Source organism: Choloepus didactylus, chromosome 21, assembly GCF_015220235.1.
Source record: "Choloepus didactylus isolate mChoDid1 chromosome 21, mChoDid1.pri, whole genome shotgun sequence".
Taxonomy (NCBI): domain Eukaryota; kingdom Metazoa; phylum Chordata; class Mammalia; order Pilosa; family Megalonychidae; genus Choloepus; species Choloepus didactylus.
In genome coordinates, this window is record NC_051327.1 from 25,109,353 (window position 1) to 25,131,180 (window position 21,828).

At 58.7% G+C, this 21,828-nt stretch overlaps 1 protein-coding gene across 11 annotated transcripts; it reads right to left on the reverse strand.

Moving 5' to 3' along the window:
• Nucleotides 1-3,451: 3,451 nt before the first annotated feature.
• Nucleotides 3,452-21,819, reverse strand: BRAT1 (BRCA1 associated ATM activator 1). Of its 11 annotated transcripts, XM_037813697.1 has the most exons (14): nucleotides 21,668-21,818; nucleotides 18,639-19,335; nucleotides 18,393-18,536; nucleotides 15,361-15,515; nucleotides 13,807-13,954; nucleotides 13,070-13,430; nucleotides 12,814-12,924; nucleotides 12,046-12,137; nucleotides 5,844-6,206; nucleotides 5,592-5,665; nucleotides 5,261-5,363; nucleotides 5,042-5,140; nucleotides 4,738-4,904; nucleotides 3,452-4,398 (listed from the first exon to the last, which is right to left on the reverse strand). In XM_037813697.1, the coding sequence occupies exons 3-14, from the start codon at nucleotides 18,517-18,519 to the stop codon at nucleotides 3,703-3,705; spliced, it is 2,496 nt and encodes an 831-aa protein (XP_037669625.1). In that variant the 5' UTR covers nucleotides 18,520-18,536; nucleotides 18,639-19,335; nucleotides 21,668-21,818; the 3' UTR covers nucleotides 3,452-3,702. The 11 variants fall into 11 exon arrangements, with proteins under 11 accessions (XP_037669625.1, XP_037669627.1, XP_037669621.1 ...); XM_037813699.1 differs by lacking the exon at nucleotides 15,361-15,515 and having other exon boundaries at nucleotides 21,668-21,819; XM_037813693.1 differs by having other exon boundaries at nucleotides 13,807-13,951; nucleotides 18,393-19,335.
• Between the last annotated feature and the right edge of the window lie 9 nt (nucleotides 21,820-21,828).

Below are 21,828 nucleotides of genomic sequence, written 5' to 3' on the forward strand. Positions count from 1 at the left end.
CTCTCTGTAATGACGGCTTATTTCTCAAGGTCTGTCCCGTGTCAGCATGGCTGTCCCAGCCCTCTTTAGCTGCCATTTGCTGTCTGTCTGTCTCTGTCCTTTTACCTTTGACCTTCCCCCCTGCGGGAGGCTCCCCCTAAGCTGGAGCTTTAAGAACCCGCAGCACTGACCTGTGTCTCCAAACCCTGAGCCTAGGCCGCTCACGGTTCCTGTAATAATTGATACGCAACCAAAGGTTTGTGACATTTCACTTCAGTACATCATCTTGGCTCCTTTTTGATGCTTTCTGAACCTTTTTTTTAATTGCTCTCTCTTCCTTCCTCTAACAAGAAACGGCCTGTCGTACCCACATCCTTTACTATCGCCGGCCGTGGAGGGTTGAACCCTGCACCCGACAAAACATGTTCTTAATCGGCGCCCCTGTGGGTGTGAGCCCACCGCAAGCAGGAGCTTCGGAGACGTTATTTTTAGGCAAGGTGTGGCTCACCTGAACCAGGTGGGCCTAATCCCATTGCTGGGGCCTTATAAAGAGGAGCCGGAGCGAGCCCTGAGGAGTCCGTGGAAGTGGGGAGAGCAGGCCCGAGGGGCGAGAGTCACCAGGGGCCGGGGTGGGGGGGCAGAGGGACAGGCCGGGCCACAGAGCCACGGCTCCAGGGAGAGGGCAGGGCCTCGCCGACGCCTGATTTCAGCTTCCGGCCTCTGAAACCATGAGGCCACGTATTCCTGTGGTTGAGACACGGATGTTGAGACATTTGTCACGGCAGCCGGCAAACCAAGACACCTGTCTTCTTCCCCCAAATGGGGATCTACCTAGAATGCTGATTCTGAGCTATGAGAGCTGTATTTTCTCTTTTCCTCTCTTTTTTCATCTCAATTCTTTTTCTTCAAGACAAGAAATGTTGCCACGATTTTCCACCACCTCTCTCTCCTCTTCCGTGCAGCATCTCCTCGATTTGCTTCTTTTCGCGTAGCACTTCCCCCACAGGTGTTTTTGATAGAGAACTTTGTGTTGCAAACCACCTAAGGTCCTGTTTCCCTGTAATTATTTTTTGAAGGCTGTTTGGCTGGATGTGAAGTTCTAGGTTCGAGGATTCTCTCCTTTGGGGACTCCTGTGGACGCGTGGGGACAGCTGTTGTTGCCTTGTGCTGCTGCTTCTCCATTGGTTTATCTTCTCTTTGCATTTTCTTTCTTTTTTCCTTCGTGTTCTCTTCTGGGGAAGTTCTGCAATATAACAAGATTTCACTAATCTGTGCCTTAGCTATTCCATCTCTTATGTCCTTTATTTCAAATGACGTTGTTTATACTCTGGTTTCCTTACTCATTTTACCGCTTGTTCTGCTGTGGCTGGTAGAGGGGCTTATAGTCTCTTGCCACTAATAGAAGTTTTCTTCTTCTCCTTGGAGTTCCCGTGGCGTTTGCTTTATGAACTTTGATCCCGTGTCAGGTACTCACTGATAACGATGCACATTCAGGTCTAGCAGATCTTCATTATGGTTATACCCTTCTTATAACTCCCCGCCGACTGCTGTCAGTTAGCATTTGACTGATAAACCTGGGCTCATCTTTGTATTTCAAGTCTTTCTGAGTTGTTTTGATTTTGATGTGCTTTTATTTGCCACATAAAACATGGTTTTGCCTCAGGAGTTATGTCCTGTCCCCTTCCACTGTCCCACCACATCCCTGTCCCCCCGGGAAGTGTCCTGACGGAGGGAAAGGGCACTGGCTTTACGGACGCTGCGGCCTCGGCTCTCGTGGCCTCACCTGCGCGGGAGAAGCCGATGGGTCTGGGAACGGCCTCCCTCGTCCGTCCCGCACCTGCCACCTGAGCAGCCTCAGCGTGGCCCCTGGTAGCACCTCCTTCGTGTCTCACGCAGGAATGTCTTCTCCGCACGCTGAGAATCCAAGTTCGCTGAGGGTAGAGGCCCCACCGCCGGCTTCTTGGGTGTCCTCCACGTCTCTTTGAACCCGGCAGGTGGAGGGGATGGGCCGGGCCGTGTCTCCCTCCCGGGGCAGAGCAGTGTCAAGACCTTACAGCACCTGCCCCGCAAGCACCACCTCACCTGGGCCTCCCCCTCGCCCGCCACACGCACCTTTCAGCATTTGCCACACCTGGCCCGCTTCACCTGGAAGGTTCCTCTCGTGGTCAGTGGCATCTCGTCCTTCCGGCTGCAGGTGAAAAGGCCCCCGGCCTCCCGGGACCACTGTCCCCTCCCGCCAAGGGGCGTCTCTCCCTGCGATGCCCGCTCTCAGGCTCTCGGTCTCGTGGACCTTCTCATGTGTAACGGCGTGCGGTGGCGTGTGTGTTCCCTGCCTCCCCTCCATCTCCCACCCACCCTGAGCCCCAGGGGGACAAGTGCTGGCCACGGGCTCAGTCATCACCCGAGAAACCAGCCCGGGCCCTTGGGGCCTCTCGGCAGTGTTTGCTGACTGACTGAGGGGTGCACCGGTCGGGGCGGCAGCTCCTGAGGAAGGGGTGCTGCCCACACGCACCCGCACTGGAGCCCTCCCTCCCACGGGGGCCCCGCCCTGCCAGGCTCTGCCCCAGGCGGCCTCTGAACCTGCACATCTCCCGGGGCTCCCGGGTGCAGGTGTTCCTACCTGTGGGCTCAGCCCCTCCGCCCAGGACGAGGTCTGCGCCGGGGATGGGTGGATGGGTGGATGGGTGGGTGGGGACACCCTCCCCATGCTGGCTGCTCCTCCCCCACAGGCCCGGGGTCAGCTGCTCCTGACAAGGCCTCGCTTCTGCCAGCTGGGGCTGCGCTCGTCTCGGAGGGCACTGGGCTCCTCGTAGGTCCGGCTCAGTCGCCCGCAGTTTTCCCCTCAGCAGCCTGAGTGGGGCCCGGGCGCCCACGCGGTCCCTCAGCAGACCCGAGGGGCAGGTGTGATGCTGCCAAGCACCGGGCCAGTGCTTTGGAGGAGACGGACGCCTGCTTCTGGAGGCGAAGGGCGTCCCCCACTTCACAGGTGAGGAAACAGTTCCCCGAGGAATCACTTGCAGGCTCAGTCATCACCCTGGAAACCAGCAAGGGCCACTCAGGGGCTCCCAACAGTGTTTGTTGAATGACTGACTGTGAGGAGTGCACTGGTGAGGGGAATCCCCCAGAGTTCCCAAGCCCTCCCGCCATCCCGCCATCCAGGTCCCCTGGCCCAGCCCCTTGACGGGGGCTCGGAACTGCGGGGAGCCAGGCCCACCCAAGAGCCCACAGCAGAACTCGGGTCAGAGCTCGTGACGGGTGAGTCATCACCGAGCGAGGGCAGGAGTGCGGCCAGGCTGCCCCACAGAGGCAGGAGAGGGCATGGGGGGGGGGGGGTCCCTTGGGCGGTGAGGTAGTGAGGTGTTCTCAGAACTTCTCTAAACCAACAGCATCGCGGGGGGCACCGCAGAGGGGGTCCCCTGGGCCCTGTGCTGGCCAAGCCTGCCGGCTTTGGAACCGAGTGCTGACATGGGGACTCTGTCGGAAGCCATTTATTCTGTATAGAAAATAAGCCACTTCTTTAATAATAAATTACAATGTGGGTGCCCTCTTGTTGCTCTCCCCGGTCCCAGCTGCCCAGAGGCCCCTGTGGAGCTGGGCTGGGATGGAGGCGCCTCGCAGCCCTGGGACGGCAGGAGCCAAGAGGGGCCCCAGGGCAGCCCCGTGGGCCCCTGCTGTCCTGGTGGGAGGTCCGTCCCCTGCTGTCCCGGTGGGGGCCGGGGCCCCTCAGTAGCAGTCAGCCTGGTCCTCCAGGACGCCCCCGGTGGCCAGCATGTCCTGCAGGAGGGACTGGGGGCGTCTCTCCACGTGGTCGCTGCTCTCGGCCAGCGTGGCCCGGAGGCCCTCCAGGTCGAGGGCCCGCAGCACGGCCACCACGGCCTCGGGCTCCAGCTGCCCCAGGGGCTGGCCCTGCCCGCCTGCCTGCCAGCTCCGCAGGGCCGCCTCCACGCTGGCAGAGCTGGGGCCGCCCCCCACCTCCGTGCTGGCACCGCAGGGGTCCACCGCGGCCCCCAGCAGGAGGAGGAGGTTGCAGGACTTCCGGGCCACAGCCCGGTCGCAGTCAAACAAGGCACGAAAGGCGAACTCGAAGAGCTGGGCCCGGCACAGCGTCGGCAGCACCACGGGGGCCGGGGGGCCGGGCGGGGCCGCCCCGGGCAGGGCGACGGCGTAGGGGCAGCTGGCACCAGGAGGCCCCAGCGTCTGGGCCAGGAACACCAGGGCCAGCTCCACGCCCTGCACCCTGACCTCCCAGTCCAGGTCGCGGCCCGCCGCCCGGAGGACGCTGGCCACGAACTGCTCCCTGTCCTTGGCCACGTCGGCGTGGCCGTCCCGCAGCCACTCCGTGAAGACGTGCATCACGGCCCTGCGGGGGAAACCCTCTGAGTCCGTGGAGAGAATGTGCAGGAGCTCGAGGAACAGCTTCTGGGGACAGAGAGTGGGGAAAGTGGTCAGCAGCTGGGCCGGGTGGGCTCAAGGACGCTAGTGGGGGACAGAGCGGGGAGAGCTAGGCCCAGCGACGTGATTTTGGGTCTGGGGATTGGCCCTGGCACGTGAACCAACCCCCCCACCCTCGATTTTCCCTCTGCTTGTTTGCCAGACGGGCCAGTGGAGAGAGCATGTGGGATGCCCACCGGGTCCCTGGCTCACTGAGTGGCCGCCCCTGTGGCAGCAGCCAGGCACCCGCCCACCCACGGGGCAGCAGGCAGATCAGGTACCCGAACACCCATAAGCCCGTGGCCCCGAAGCCCCCTGCGCTCCCACCCGCTGGGCCTCCGGGACCTCGGGGATGGCGTGCAGCCCCCGCATGGACAGCTGCCCCATGGCGGCCACCGCGCTGGCTCGGACGTAGCTCTCGGGGTCGTGGAGCAGCTGCTCGGCAAGTTCAGGCACCTCTGAGGCCAGGAGGGCCTGTCGGAAGCCGGCCTGCCCTGCAGACCCAAGCGGCATGAGGTGGCGTGAGGAGGGGCTGGGCCTGGCTGCCCCCCCCCCCCCGCCCTCACAGCCCCTCACCCCCACAGCCTCGCTCAACCCCCAGGTGCCCCCCAGACCCCCGCCCGGCACGCACCTCCCCAGTGCCTGGTGAGCTGGGCCAGGAACTCCAGGGCCGAGTCGCGCACCTCCCAGCAGGGGCTGCACAGACGCTTCTGCAGCACGGGCAGCAGCTCTGCGGGGCCGAGGGGCGGCTCAGGTCACACGTCCCCAACAGCCCAGGAGGACAGGCCTCGGCCCGAGCTGCCCCCGCCAGCCATGTGCCCAGTTCACCCCCGGGAGGGGCTGGGCTTACCTGTGAGGAAGAGCTGGATCTGGGGGCCCAGGTCACAGGGGCTGGGGGGGCCCAGTGAGTGCAGCAGCCACTGGAGCGAGGCCTGGAAGGCCTTCTTCAGGACCTGGGCGGTGGGCAGGGCTGTGGGTCCGGGGCCGGGCCTCTGCCTCCCCCCACCCCGCCTTGGCCCTGGGGACCCCTGACTTCACCTTGGAAGGCAGGACCAGCACCCAGAGGTGAGCTGGGGGCCCCTGCTGGAAAGGCCCCGTCCCCTCCAACCACAGGAGGCTGCCCCTGTCCCTCCTCCTCCCTCCTGACACGTCGTCCCCACCTCTTGCCGCCGTCCCCCTACCGTAGGGCTGGAGTCAGGGCTCTCGAGGTACTCAAGGAGGAGGGCAAACACCCGAGTCACCAGCTCTTGGGGGCCTGGAGCAGAGGTTCGTGATGGGACACCCCAACCCCCAAGGCCCCGGGTACCGCGTCAGGGACCCCACCTCAGAGCAGAGGCTCAAGGACGTCATCGTCCACTAAATGCTCCTTGGTCAGCTGACCCCTGCCTGCCCCCTGAAGTTCCAGAACCACGAAGGAAAATGTCCTCACTCACCCATCCCCCGCGAGAGTGCGCCCAGGAAATCGAGGGCCGCTCGCTGCACCCGGACGCAGCCCGCCAGGGTCCCGCAGAGGCGGCCCCCCACGCTGGAGGCAGGGGCCGCGGAGCCATTGCAGAACCGCAGCGTCATCGTCACAGCCCCCAGCAGGGGTGCCTGGGGCCAGGGCAGGGGCTCGGCGGGGGCTGCAGGACTGGTGGTCTCTGCGCCGGGGAGGCCTGTCCCCATCCGGGCCCCACCCACGGGGGGCTGCAGCTCCTCCAGCTGGGCTAGGGTCTGGCACAGGAGGCCCACGCAGGACGACTTGGAGAGGAGGGTGGCGACCATCGCAGAGCTGTCACCTGCTGTGTCCAGCAGGCCTTGGAGAGACCAGAGACGGCGCCCTTGAGCACGCAGCGCGTGGGGGAGCAGCTCCAGGTGTCCCCCGGGGCCCTGACCCCATCCCTGCCATGTGGCAGGACTGAGGCTCAGAGGGGGACACGCCAGGACTGCCAAGGCTGGCCCTGCTCCTGTCAGGGACGGGGGCTCGGAGGGTACACCAGGGCACCTCCTCTACGTTCTAGAAGATCTCCGGGACGGGGGCTCAGAGGGTACGCCAGGGCACCTCTATGTTCTAGAAGATCTCCGGGACGGGGGCTCGGAGGGTACACCAGGGCACCTCCTCTACATTCTAGAAGATCTCCGGGACGGGGGCTCGGCGGGTACGCCAGGGCACCACCTCTACGTTCTAGAAGATCTCCGGGACGGGGGCTCAGAGGGTACGCCAGGGCACCTCCTCTACGTTCTACGAGATCTCCGGGATGGGGGCTCGGAGGGTACGCCAGGGCACCACCTCTACGTTCTAGGAGATCTCCGGGACAGGGACTCGGAGGGTACGCCAGGGCACCACCTCTACGTTCTAGGAGATCTCCGGACGGGGGCTCGGAGGGTACGCCAGGGCACCTCCTCTACGTTCCAGAAGATCTCCGGGACGGGGGCCTGGAGGGTACGCCAGGGCACCTCCTCTACGTTCCAGAAGATCTCCGAGACGGGGGCTTGGAGGGTACGCCAGGGCACCTCCTCTACGTTCTACAAGATCTCTGGGACGGGGGCTCGGAGGGTACGCCAGGGCACCTCCTCTACGTTCTACAAGATCTCCGGGATGGGGGCTTGGAGGGTACGCCAGGGCACCACCTCGACGTTCTAGAAGATCTCCAGGACGGGGGCTCGGAGGGTACGCCAGGGCACCTCCTCTACATTCTAGAAGATCTCTGGGACGGGGGCTCGGAGGGTACGCCAGGGCACCTCTATGTTCTAGATCTCCAGGACGAGGGCTCGGAGGGTACGCCAGGGCACCTCCTCTACGTTCTACAAGATCTCCGGGACGGGGGCTCGGAGGGTACGCCAGGGCACCTCCTCTACGTTCTAGAAGATCTCCGGGACGGGGGCTCGGAGGATACACCAAGGCACCTCTATGTTCTAGAAGATCTCCAGGACGGGGGCTCGGAGGGTACACCAGAGCACCTCTATGTTCTAGAAGATCTCTGGGATGGGGCTTCGAAGGGTACACCAGGGCACCTCCTCTACGTTCTAGAAGATCTCCGGGACGGGGGCTCAGAGGGTACACCAGGGCACCTCCTCTACGTTCTAGAAGATCTCCGGGACAGGGGCTCGGAGGGTACACCAGGGCACCTCCTCTACGTTCTAGAAGATCTCCGGGACGGGGGCTCGGAGGGTACGCCAGGGCACCTCCTCTACGTTCTAGAAGATCTCCGGGACGGGGGCTCGGAGGGTACACCAGGGCACCACCTCTACATTCTAGAAGATCTCCGGGACGGGGGTTCGGAGGGTATACCAGGGCACCTCTATGTTCTAGAAGATCTCCAGGATGGGGGCTCGGAGGGTACACCAGGACACCTCTACGTTCTAGAAGATCTCCAGGACAGGGGCTCGGAGGGTACACCAGGGCACCTCCTCTACGTTCTAGAAGATCTCCGGGACGGGGGCTCAGAGGGTACGCCAGGGCACCTCTATGTTCTAGAAGATCTCCGGGACGGGGGCTCGGAGGGTACACCAGGGCACCTCCTCTACGTTCTAGAAGATCTCCGGGACGGGGGCTCGGCGGGTACGCCAGGGCACCACCTCTACGTTCTAGAAGATCTCCGGGACGGGGGCTCAGAGGGTACGCCAGGGCACCTCCTCTACGTTCTACGAGATCTCCGGGATGGGGGCTCGGAGGGTACGCCAGGGCACCACCTCTACGTTCTAGGAGATCTCCGGGACAGGGACTCGGAGGGTACGCCAGGGCACCACCTCTACGTTCTAGGAGATCTCCGGACGGGGGCTCGGAGGGTACGCCAGGGCACCTCCTCTACGTTCCAGAAGATCTCCGGGACGGGGGCCTGGAGGGTACGCCAGGGCACCTCCTCTACGTTCCAGAAGATCTCCGAGACGGGGGCTTGGAGGGTACGCCAGGGCACCTCCTCTACGTTCTACAAGATCTCTGGGACGGGGGCTCGGAGGGTACGCCAGGGCACCTCCTCTACGTTCTAGAAGATCTCCGGGACAGGGGCTCGGAGGGTACACCAGGGCACCTCCTCTACGTTCTACAAGATCTCCGGGACGGGGGCTCGGAGGGTACGCCAGGGCACCTCCTCTACGTTCTAGAAGACCTCCGGGACGGGGGCTCGGAGGGTACACCAGGGCACCACCTCTACCTTCTAGAAGATCTCCGGGACGGGGGTTCGGAGGGTATACCAGGGCACCTCTATGTTCTAGAAGATCTCCAGGATGGGGGCTCGGAGGGTACACCAGGACACCTCTACGTTCTAGAAGATCTCCAGGACAGGGGCTCGGAGGGTACACCAGGGCACCTCCTCTACGTTCTAGAAGATCTCCGGGACGGGGGCTCAGAGGGTACGCCAGGGCACCTCTATGTTCTAGAAGATCTCCGGGACGGGGGCTCGGAGGGTACACCAGGGCACCTCCTCTACGTTCTAGAAGATCTCCGGGACGGGGGCTCGGAGGGTACGCCAGGGCACCACCTCTACGTTCTAGAAGATCTCCGGGACGGGGGCTCGGAGGGTACGCCAGGGCACCTCCTCTACGTTCTACGAGATCTCCGGGATGGGGGCTCGGAGGGTACGCCAGGGCACCACCTCTACGTTCTAGGAGATCTCCGGGACAGGGACTCGGAGGGTACGCCAGGGCACCACCTCTACGTTCTAGGAGATCTCCGGACGGGGGGCTCGGAGGGTACGCCAGGGCACCTCCTCTACGTTCCAGAAGATCTCCGGGACGGGGGCCTGGAGGGTACGCCAGGGCACCTCCTCTACGTTCCAGAAGATCTCCGGGACGGGGGCTAGGAGGGTACGCCAGGGCACCTCCTCTACGTTCTACAAGATCTCTGGGACGGGGGCTCGGAGGGTACGCCAGGGCACCTCCTCTACGTTCTACAAGATCTCCGGGATGGGGGCTTGGAGGGTACGCCAGGGCACCACCTCGACGTTCTAGAAGATCTCCAGGACGGGGGCTCGGAGGGTACGCCAGGGCACCTCCTCTACATTCTAGAAGATCTCTGGGACGGGGGCTCGGAGGGTACGCCAGGGCACCTCTATGTTCTAGATCTCCAGGACGAGGGCTCGGAGGGTACGCCAGGGCACCTCCTCTACGTTCTACAAGATCTCCGGGACGGGGGCTCGGAGGGTACGCCAGGGCACCTCCTCTACGTTCTAGAAGATCTCCGGGACGGGGGCTCGGAGGATACACCAAGGCACCTCTATGTTCTAGAAGATCTCCAGGACGGGGGCTCGGAGGGTACACCAGAGCACCTCTATGTTCTAGAAGATCTCTGGGATGGGGCTTCGAAGGGTACACCAGGGCACCTCCTCTACGTTCTAGAAGATCTCCGGGACGGGGGCTCAGAGGGTACACCAGGGCACCTCCTCTACGTTCTAGAAGATCTCCGGGACAGGGGCTCGGAGGGTACACCAGGGCACCTCCTCTACGTTCTACAAGATCTCCGGGACGGGGGCTCGGAGGGTACGCCAGGGCACCTCCTCTACGTTCTAGAAGACCTCCGGGACGGGGGCTCGGAGGGTACACCAGGGCACCACCTCTACATTCTAGAAGATCTCCGGGACGGGGGTTCGGAGGGTATACCAGGGCACCTCTATGTTCTAGAAGATCTCCAGGATGGGGGCTCGGAGGGTACACCAGGACACCTCTACGTTCTAGAAGATCTCCAGGACAGGGGCTCGGAGGGTACACCAGGGCACCTCCTCTACGTTCTAGAAGATCTCCGGGACGGGGGCCTGGAGGGTACACCAGGGCACCACCTCTACGTTCTAGAAGATCTCCGGGACGGGGGCTCAGAGGGTACACCAGGGCACCACCTCTACGTTCTAGAAGATCTCCGGGACGGGGGCTCGGAGGGTACACCAGGGCACCACCTCTACGTTCTAGAAGATCTCCGGGACGAGGGCTCGGAGGGTACACCAGGACACCTCCTCTACGTTCTAGAAGATCTCCGGGACGGGGGCTCGGAGGGTACACCAGGGCACCACCTCTAAGTTCTAGAAGATCTCCAGGACAGGGGCTCGGAGGGTACACCAGGGCACCACCTCTAAGTTCCAGAAGATCTCCAGGACGGGGGCTCGGAGGGTACACCAGGGCACCTCCTCTACGTTCTAGAAGATCTCCGGGACGGGGGCTCGGAGGGTACACCAGGGCACCTCCTCTACGTTCTAGAAGATCTCCGGGACGGGGGCTCGGAGGGTACACCAGGGCACCTCCTCTACGTTCTAGAAGATCTCCGGGACGGGGGCTCGGAGGGTACACCAGGGCACCACCTCTAAGTTCTAGAAGATCTCCAGGACAGGGGCTCGGAGGGTACACCAGGGCACCACCTCTAAGTTCCAGAAGATCTCCGGGACGGGGGCTCGGAGGGTACACCAGGGCACCTCCTCTACGTTCTAGAAGATCTCCGGGACGGGGGCTCGGAGGGTACACCAGGGCACCTCCTCTACGTTCTAGGAGATCTCCGGGACGGGGGCTCGGAGGGTACACCAGGGCACCACCTCTAAGTTCTAGAAGATCTCCAGGACAGGGGCTCGGAGGGTACACCAGGGCACCACCTCTAAGTTCCAGAAGATCTCCGGGACGGGGGCTCGGAGGGTACACCAGGGCACCTCCTCTACGTTCTAGAAGATCTCCGGGACGGGGGCTCGGAGGGTACACCAGGGCACCACCTCTAAGTTCTAGAAGATCTCCGGGACGGGGGCTCAGAGGGTACACCAGGGCACCTCCTCTACGTTCTAGAAGATCTCCGGGACGGGGGCTCGGAGGGTACACCAGGGCACCTCCTCTACGTTCCAGAAGATCTCCGGGACGGGGGCTCAGAGGGTACACCAGGGCACCTCCTCTACGTTCTAGAAGATCTCCGGGATGGGGGCTCGGAGGGTACGCCAGGGCACCTCCTCTACGTTCTACGAGATCTCCGGGACGGGGGCTCGGAGGGTACACCAGGGCACCACCTCTACTTTCTACAAGATCTCCGGGACGGGGGCTCGGAGGGTACACCAGGGCACCACCTCTAAGTTCTAGAAGATCTCCAGGACAGGGGCTCGAAGGGTACACCTGTGCACCACCTCTACGTTCCAGAAGATCTCCGGGACGGGGGCTCGGAGGGTACACCTGTGCACCACCTCTGTGTTCTGCAAGGTCTCTAGTAATCACGAGTCCACTGTCCCCCCGACAGCCTATTCCTGCGCCAAGTTCCCAAGGGATCAAGACGCTCATGAAACATCCAACCTGACACTCCCATGACCAGGAGAACCCACGTCCTTCTCTTCAGTCCACAAAGTAAAGAACAGACCCAGGGCAGCTCCAAGCAGGAGGGCCAGGTCCGAGGCTTCCGGCCTGGGAACCGCTGGCTGCCTGGGCCCAAGCAGGGGGACGAGAGCCAGCTCCAAGTGGGGGAGGGGGCCTGAGACCCTGCTGGGGGTGACGCAGTCCCACAGCCCACAGCGGGGCCACGAGGATGTGACGCACGGAGTCTCCTGCTGACGCCCCCACCCTCTTTACTTAGCCGAGGCCGGACCGTCCTCAGAGCGGGTGGCAGCAAGGCCAGGCAGGCTACCGCCCCGTCCCCCGCAGACGCACGCGCAGGAGCCCCAGCTCCTTCCCCCCGCAGGGTCACCCCCCCGCCCGGCCTCCTACCTGGGGCTCCGGGGGGCTGAACAGCAGCTTTCTGGACGCAGGCCAGGGGCTGGAGCAGCACACGGAGAGCCTGGGTCCTCAAGGCCTGTGGACTGGGGGCAGCCGGTGCGGGGTGAGCAGCCGTGCCCCCCGCCGCCTGCCCCCCGCAGTTGTCTGCACACCCAGTGGTCTCAGCAAGGCCGGGGGTCTGGACACCCTGTGGGCCCAGGAACCGCAGCACCTCATCCAGAGGGCAGGCCCCGCACAGCCGGACACGGACACCCCAGGAATGGCTGCATGCACCCCGGGTCTGCTCCCAGGTTTCGTCTCCCGTCGGGTGAGAGTTCTTCCCCATGCCCTGTAAACGTCTCGCTCTTTCACCGGCTCGCTGGGTGGGGGAGGCCGGGTGGCCCAGCAGCTCCCCTCTGAGGGCCAGCCGCCCACCCTCCGTTCCCTCCTCCCTCCCGAACGCTGGGGACCCCAGACCCCGAAGCCTGAAGCCAGCTGGTGCTGTGCTCCCACCTGATCCAGGGAGGCCGTGCTTCCCATCCTCCCACCTCTGCACCCCCGTCCCCTGCCCTACCAGGGGCGTCCTCTGCCCTTGTGGGCACCCGGCGGAGGCTGGGATCCACCAGCTCAGGGCCACAGGGGAGCGGGCGGGAGGGGAGCTGCGGGGCCGGGTCCTGCCCCCGACTGCTGTCTCATTTCAGGGGCGCTGCGCCTGGGAGCCTGCTGCCTGCCCCGCCCACCTGGGGGGCCCCGTCAACGTCTGACTGACCAGGGCCGTACCAGCAGTGGAGTTTCAGGACCCCCAAAGCCAGGGGCCCCGCGTGGATGGGTCCCAGCCGGTTCAGGGCTTGCGCCAGGAGGTCACAGTCAGAGGAGCGAAAGGCAGGGGAGCTGCAGGGAGGGACCTGGAGCAGTCACCCCCCCGTCCCCCACCCCCACCGCCCACCCCACCCCACCCCGGCTTCCCCCGACCCACGCCCAGGTGCCCCTGCTCTGAGGCGACTTGGCACCTCCCACGGCATCGCGGGGACCTCACCGTGCCACGCTGAGCAGGAGGCCCACGAGCACGGGCGCAGCCGGGACGGGGTCTTCCTCCAGGAGGTGGGCCACAGCGGGGCTCAGCCGCGCCCACAGGACCTGGGTCCAGGGGCCCTGGCAGCACCCGAACACGGAGCTCAGCACGTCCAGCGCTCGCGTGACCTGGGGGGTGGCTGGGGAGCGCAGGCACTCCTCGAGGTGGCCCACGACCCTCTGGGCACAGGGGGGCCCGTCGAGGGGCTGCTCCCCGGTGCCACCGTGCAGGGCCAAGGCCAGGACGCGCACCAGGAGCTGGCTGGCGGCCGAGGCGACAAACAGGCTGGGGTCTCCCTGCAGGGAGAGGACGGTGTCAACAGCACCTGGGGGCCGAGCGGGCGAAAGAAAAGAGAAGAGAGTTCGGCCAGAACGGGGCCGCGCTGCCACCATGGTTCCCCGGGAAGCCACAGGGCCTCCCTCCACCCAAGCGCAGGGGACCGGCTGGCACAGGGGTTTCCCGGGGACCCCACCACTTCCCGCCTGGACTTCCTCTCGATTCCGACCAGCCTTGCTGGCCGACGTCTGACCACTGGCCTGCAAAGGAGCCGGAAGCAACCCCAGCTCCGAGTTGGGGCTACAGGCCCAAGAGCATTGGACACCACGCCTGGGCAGCCACGGCCCCTCACGTGTCCACCCCAGCGACCCCGACCCCGGGGTGCCCGGATGAGAAGCAAGTGCTCGATGGCGACTGGGACTCACCGCAGTCGGTCAGGAACTGCAGGGCGCTGGGGTGCTGCGCCAGGGAGCACAGGCCCTGGGCCCAGCCGCTGCGCACGCCGGGGACGCCCCAGGCCGCTCTGCCCAGGGGCCCGGCCTCCCCAAAGAGCCCGAGCAGCAGCTGCCCCTGCTGGGAGCAAAGGGAGAGCAGTGGCGTGTGCAGCCCGTCACAGGGAATTCTTCAGGAGAGGCTGGCAGTGCCAGTGGGACCCGTTTGCATGGCTGCCCGCACAGAGAAGCCAGCCCCGGGCACCTGCGAGGAGGGTGGCCATCCCCGAGTGCTGGCGTGGGGCGGCCACGGCACAGCGGACCCGCCTTCCGGAGCAGAGAGCTTCAGGAGGAGGAGCGCTGGATGTTAAAGGTCTGGAGACCCCATCACTACTCAGTTCACAAACCCTCCCCCAGAGGCTCCATCGCCAGGCTCGTCATCAGAGGCACAACTGTCCGCAGCGACCGCCAACACATCCCCATTGCCGGCTGCCTTCAGGGTCCTCCAGGGCACCGTCCCTCCCCTCCCAGGTGCCCTCCCTGCCCCCACCTCGATTTATATCCCCGAGGCCCCAGTTACCCGGCATCTGGCTACTGCCTGCCAGGCCCTGCTCCCCCACCAGGTGTGCAGCCACACCCTCCCCCACCCCTTCCCATCTGTCACGAAGCTGACTCCTCCAAGGGGGCCATGACGATGCCCTGTTGTGCCATCCACCCTGTCCTACATTTTCTGCCCAAACACCGAAGATTCACTTTTACCACGAGATCTCAGCACGGCGCACAGGGTGGCCTGGGTTTCTCATTAGCTGGAGATCTCACTGGCGAGTTGCCCTCTCGGATCCTTGCTCGTCTCCACTATGAACCCAGCCCAGGCCAGGCCAGGCCAGGCCATGAGGGCCCCCACTACCCTCGTGGGACAGGAAACCATTCCATCATCGTATGCTCCAGATAAGGGACCACTTGGGGCTTGGAGACTCTGCTTCTGATCACCCAACGATGCAATTCTAATTCTGGGCAGTGGCCCATAAGGCTCACCTGACTTTCCCTCTTGGTTCCTTTCTCTAAACTCAACTCGTGTCCCATCTGGGGTGCTTGAAGCTGTACGACACACAGCCCCGAGCTCAGATCCTGCTGCTGTGTAGAAATCCTCGTTCATCTTCATTCATCAGCAGGACTGAGCTGATGTGGGCTCTCATCTAACACTCACAACCAACCAAGGGTGCAACTCTTATCTCTTTCCCAGGAAGAAGCTGAGGCTCAGAGGGGTCATGAACTTGAACAAGATCACATGGCTGGTAAGTGTCAGCTGAGTCAATTCTGGTTCTTTCTTACTCCAAGAAAATTCACTCCTTAGCCCCAGCATCATTTCTGGTGTGTTTTCAAAGTGGGGTTACTCAGGAACAAGAAACTTGCAGGACTTGTCAAGATACCAGGGCAAGCCAGGAATCTAAGACCTGGGGACGGTGAGACCTGAAGATGCCCTATGTCTCGGCAGGAGAGGGGCTCTGCCCACCTCTCGGGTCACCCGGGTGGGAGGCTAAGGCTCACCTGGAGATACTGGAAGCAGTCCTCCTGGGCTGCAAAGATCCCTGCAAGGCGGAGCGAGAAGGACAGGACTCGGGGACTCGTGTCCTGGAGCTTCAGCGTGTGGAGCAGCAGCTCCATCAGGCAGGGGTTCTCCTGCAGCACCAGGAGACTGGATTCTGGGGACGACACGCCCGGCGGCGGAGAGAGGTCACCAAAGACACAGGCCTGCCTGCCCCCACCAGCTCCCAGCCCCCTTCACTCAAGGTGTCAGCTTTAGTGGGTCAACTGGGAGAAAATATTTGCAGCAAACACAACAGGAGAAGGATTCATAACTTTAATTCAGCAAGGGGGAAAACCAGAAAATCAACACCTCAACAACAGGTAAAGTACGTGGGTGAGAAATACAAGCGGCCAACAAGTCTGAACAAAACAGCTGTCTTGCCAATTATGAGCAAGAAACGTGAGCGAAAACCAAAGGCCTATCACACGATATCACACTGAGACTCTTTCCTTAAGCTGACAGCACGTAACACAAGGGGGTGCAATGGACTAGGCACTCTATCCCAGACCCCGCACCCCAAATTTCTGTAATCAACAGCGCTGTTGTTCACAAGCACTGATAAGGAGAAGACGGTCTGAGGTGAGAGTGGACGAGCTGACCACTGAGAGACCCTCGAGGCGGGAACGACTCAAGCCTGAACCTGGTTCAGGAGGAAGGAAAGTGAACAGGGGGAGAAGAGGGAGGCAGGGCAAGGAAAGGCACACACGGGAGAAAATCCAAAAACGGCATTTCTGAGGGCTTTTAAGACAAGACAGAATTAAAATACTAGACAGTAATAAATGGAAGATCGCTGTGGACTGAAGGGAAAGTGCTCTAAGAACCTTACGTTGTCTGGGCAGAGGATAGAGATTTAATTAATACAAACTTTTTTTATCCAAAATTTTTTATCCAAAAATCTAAGGATAATCATAGTGATTATCTTTAAAGAACATTAAGTGGAATGTATAACTTTGAAACCAGAGGTGGAAAGATTAAAAACAATCACAACAAAGCTTTATCAACCCAGTGGAGAGCAGAAAAAGAGGGGAAGGGAACAAAGATAAGGCAGAGGGATTAAAAAAAAAAAAAAAAAGATAAAAAAGTTCAAATAGAAACAGTAATTGTAAATGAAACTTTAAATTTATCTGTTAAAAGAGCTACTCAGATTATATTAGAAAACAAAATCTGGCAAGATACTGTTTATAAGTAAAAAAAAAAAACCCAGGAGAACACAGAAAGGTTGAAAGTAAAGGGATGTGAAAGATACAGTAGGCAAATTCTAACTTTAAAAAAGCTGATGTGGCAACAGTATCAGTTAAAATCAACCCTAAGGCAAAAAGCATGATTAGTGCAAAAGAAAGCCATTGTTCACTGAAAAAAGAAACAAATCACCAGGAAGATGTACAGTCCTAAATCCGTGAGTATCTAACCTAACTTCAAAAATATATAAAGCAAAAAAAAAAAAAAAAGAATTTCAAAGAAAAATTGTTGAATCCCCAGTCTTAGTTTAAGATTCTTACACCTTTCAGAAACAATCCATTAAGCAGATATATTAGCAAGAATATAGGGGTCTGAGCAATATAAGCTTGAACTAACAAAAAAGTATGAAAACTATGTTCTGGTCATTACATAAAATGCTTACAAAAATCAAGTGTGTGTGGTGGGGGTGGGGGGGGCCACGAAGGGACCCACGGCTAACTTGCACAAGGTTTTTTTAGGAGAAAGGAAAACTTTCTAAAAGTAGATTGTAGTAGAGACTGTGAGACCCTGTGAATAAACTAAAATCCATTCACTTGTATACTTTAAATAGGTGAATTGCCTGGTATATAAAATTTATCTCAATAAAGCTAATGATTTTTTTTTTTTACTACAAAATAAAACACAATTGATACTACAAATACCAAAAAATCAATACCATATAGCTACAACTAAATCTATAGAACCCTTGCAGAAATTGCCTGTATACTCTGCCTCAATAAATTAGTCTCAGCAGATATAAAAGAATCAGTACCATACTGATTATATGTCCTAACCCTAATGCAATAAATTAGAACTCTAAAATAAAAAACATCAGGAAAAAAAACATTGTGAAACTAAAATATACCTTTTAAATAATTTGTGAGTGAAGAAAAAAGTATACTGAAAAGCATGGAACAAAATCACTGTAGAGAAAAACTTGCAGAATGCAGATAAGGTGACACTTTCAGAGAAATGCAACAGCTTTAAATGCATCTATCAGAAAACAAGAAAGACCGAAAAATGAATTACCTGGACATTCAACTCAAAAGAAAATAAAAGAAAGGGGTAAACCAAAGGAAGAAGGAAGTGAAAAATGAAAGCAGAAATTAATGACATGGACTCAATCCTAAGGCAATTGTCAAACATCTACATGCAAGCATATTTACAGTCATGAAAACATTACTTATAATGATGAAAATGAAAAACAAAAATATCCAACAATGGTGCCATGATAAATAAATAATGGTCCATTCCTAGAGTAAATAACATGCAGTCAATAAAATTAACATGTTCCAGGGGGAAAATGTTCAGTATAATGGTAAGAGAAAAAAAGGGAGACACCAGATTGTACATGTACAGAATGAATGACCCATTTTTAGAAAAAAAGTAATACTTTAAAAAGGCTGGAAGAAAATTAAAAATGTTGATGGCAGCTCAATTTTTCTCTTCACTCCTAGGTACTGTTAAGTTTTATTTAAAGAATACGTGTTACTTTTGTAACCAGAAAGAAAACAGACCTTATTTCTTAAGCAAAAACAACAAAAAAAGTAACAGGAGAAACAAAAAGTTTGTGGTGCCTTTTGCAGCCACCTGGCATAAACTGAGTATAACAGGACGCTGATGGCTGCGGAAACAGTAAGATCTGCAAGCTTGAGCTTTCCTAATCACCCAGCCCTGCCTCAGTGGAGTGAAGGACTGACTGAGGATGGGGTCCCTGCGCGCCCCGTCCCACCCACTCCTCTGCACACACCCCGTGTGGCACCCACATCCTTACCTGCTTCCGTGACCGTTTTAAGCCAGTCCAGCAGTTTCTCCAGACAGGTGTCATCCGCCACCGGCTGCCTGGGGTCCGCCAGGAGGGCGCAGAGAGCCGGGAGGAGCCGGGAGCACTCGGGGTCCATGGCCAGGCCGGGGGTTCCTGCGAAGGACATGTGAGGGCAGACCCCAACGGCAGGCTCAGGACCAAGACCCCACCTGCCCCCGCCCCAGGCCGGGACACCTGCGCAGGCCCGGGACAGACCCCAGAGCAGCGGGCGGACCAGGCTCTCAGACCAGGCGAGGCCTCAGCTTGGGTCGGGTCGGGGAGGAGGCGGCGGGGGTCGGCCACCCCCACCAGGGCCCTTGGGATCAGGACGGGGGGCCGCGTTCCCGGCAATGCGCCCCGACCCCTGCAGCGTGCGGGCCAGTGCCGCCGGGCTCGGGAGGCCGCCCCGCTGCGCACGCGCCTCACACACCCGAGAGCTTCCGCCGCGCAGGCCCCACCCCCGCCTCAGGCCCCGCCCCTTCCGGGCTGCTCGGGGCTGGAGGAGCGCACTCGAGGGGCCCCGGGGGTACTGAGGGCTGCAGGCAGGAGACGGCGAGCGTGAGGGGCAGGCGCGACCCTCCGGGCCGACCCACGGCGACCCTAGAAGGTCCTGCTTTTGGGATAACAAGCCCAGGCTGAGACGGGGGTGCGGCAGGCTGGCGCCGACTGGGCCGCCCCGACCCTCACCCAGCCCCAGGCGCCCGGTGGTACGTGCCGGGGGCGGGGCTACCAGGAAGGGGCGGGGCTTCGCTGTCCGGGCCCGGAAGCACGTGCCGGGAGCCGCTGTCCCCTTGCCCGGCGCCGGGCGGCAGCTGCGACCCTGGGCGTTGGGCTGCAGAGTCTCCAAACGGGGGCGTCAGGGACCGTCGGCTGTGCGGTTCTCAAAGCCAGTGGGTAAACGAGGCGCATCTCCCTAGAGCATCAGTTTTACAGCAAGATTTTCGGGGAAACACCAGACATGCATTATGAAATAGCAGACTTCCCATGGAGAGTAAAGTAAAAACGAGACTTCAAAAGCATTGACTCCGGCGGGAAGAACCGCCGTGGACGCTCCCTTCCCTGACCCTCCCCACTTCGGCCCACGCTTACAACCACTTGGGTGAAAAGGGCTGAGACGCAGCTGCCCTCCCTGAACCTGGGCTCCTCACTGTGAAATGCCCAGCTGACTGGGTGGTTGTGGGTGCCAAGAGCTTCACTTCACATAAGCTCCTGTGATTCTCCCAGAAACTCCAGAAGGGTGGGTACCATTACCATCCTCTCAGGTGAGGAAACGGAGGCACAGAGAGGGTAAGGAACTTGCCTGAGGTCCCCAGAGCTACTAGGTTGGCGGATCCGGGATTCCAAGCCAGGCAGCCTGGTGCCAGAGTTGAATAGTATAGTTTACAGTATATTGTTACACAGTATAAGTATGCTGTATACTATACTACATTATATATATACTGTATACTATATATATTGTAGACATTACATTATGTTATATATAAACTGCAATTTCGTATCTGAATCTTGTGGGGCCAGGTGGGTTTCAGAATCCAGATTTTCAGATTTTAGAAAAGTTACAGGGTACATACCCACTGTATGTCAGGTGACAATCCCAGCAGGGTCTGCGGCAGCACCCCATAATCAAATGCATTAGTAGTCCCGTGTTGAAACCCATCACTACACACTCCAAGTGGAATGAACACCATAAATAGCCTCAGGTCAGATTTTTGCCTCTAAATGAGTTCAGGTCACAACAAGTTTTGCCAAGAAATGAATTGTGTAAGGTTTTCAGAAGTTTTTGGAATTCCAAATCACACATAAAAGGTCATGGGCATGCCCTGGTTGTACAATTAAATAAGAGAAAGTGAATAAAACAACAGAAGCTGGAAGGGCACAGAGCCCAGAGGCTCAGGGGAGGGTGGGGACGGGAGGTTGGTAGAAAGCCCTTCCAGACCAAGTGAGCGATACTCTGAGGAAAAAATTGGGGGGCTTTAAGCAGGTGAGCAGTGCTTGAGGATGGTGAGAGGGGCAGGGGGTGGAGCTGCTGTCCTCTTGGGGTGCACCAGAGAAGGTGGAGATAAGGAACCAGGGCCCGGGGTGCAGGCTGTACCAGGTACCTCTCAGAAAACAGGGTTAACAGCAGAGGAGCATCAAGGAGTGACATTGACCATCTCCAAACAAATACAATTCTGTTATTTCAAAAAAGCATCCAGTTAATCAAACTAACTACAAAGGGTTGCCTTGTAGCTGCTATTTTTTTGAGGTGCTTTTTATGTGCCAGACACTGCTGAATTTTGGTTCTGTTATCTCATTCGCTCCCCAAAAGCTCAGAAACATCTCCACTGGGCACTGGAGACTGCTATTCCTGTGGTTCTTAATCTCTACCCGCTCGGTCTTCTGGCTCATGGAGACACAGCCTTGAAATCACTGTCTAGCTCACCTCCTTTCTTGTACATACTAGAAAACTGAGGAAAAGAGGGCCATGGCCTCGTGTTAAGTGGTTGTACCAGAACTAGAACATTCTTTCAGCTACACTGCACCACCCCTTCTGTGAGGCCCATCCATTCATCACATAATACCTTCACATCACGTTTACTCAGGGCAGGCACCTGTGCATGTACATGTACACTTTGCAGGTACCAGCTGATTTCATCCTCACAACAGCCCTCTGAGGTGGGTATCATTATTTTCTCCATTTTACATTCGAGTAAACTGAGGCACAGAGAAATTAAGTGCTTGCTAGACATCAGGTATTTATTAAGCACTTGCTATGTGCCAGACCCTGTTTTAGACAATGGGGATATAGCAGTGAACAGAAGGCTTCTGCTGTAGACATATAATGTTCTGATAGCTAATAAATGTCAGGTAGCTAGCAAAACGAAGCAGGGTGAAGGTGTAGAGGTGATGCACCAGCCTCTTTAGGCAGAGTAAGTGGCCTAGAGACCTGCAAACCATACCTGCTAATAATAATTGAGTAAATGAACAGAAGCACTTGTTTATTTTATCTTGGAGCCAAATGCCCCTAAATATCTTCATCCTATATATTGAGAGCCGTACAAACTCTTAAATGACTATTTTTTCATGTTCTGTGGCTAGATCCGAGCCTTGGAGTCTAACATCTGGGATTAAGGAAAGCAATTTTCTACACGTCAGGTATTCAAAAACACTAGCCTGTTTGGTTGTACAAGCCACTTCTCTCTTTCAAAATTAACAATAAATATTTCATAATTGCCTCCTGTTTTATTATTGCGCCTCCTACTAACCTCATCCTACGCGGCGACTAGCTCCCAGGCTTGTGCAGTTTTTCTAAGATAACGGCGGCGGAAGCCCCTTGCCAACTGTCACGCGCGGTCCACTGCATCGCTTCGGCCCTTTTTCCGACTCAGCCCGGCTCCCCCGCCAGGTCACTCCGGGAGCGCAGCCG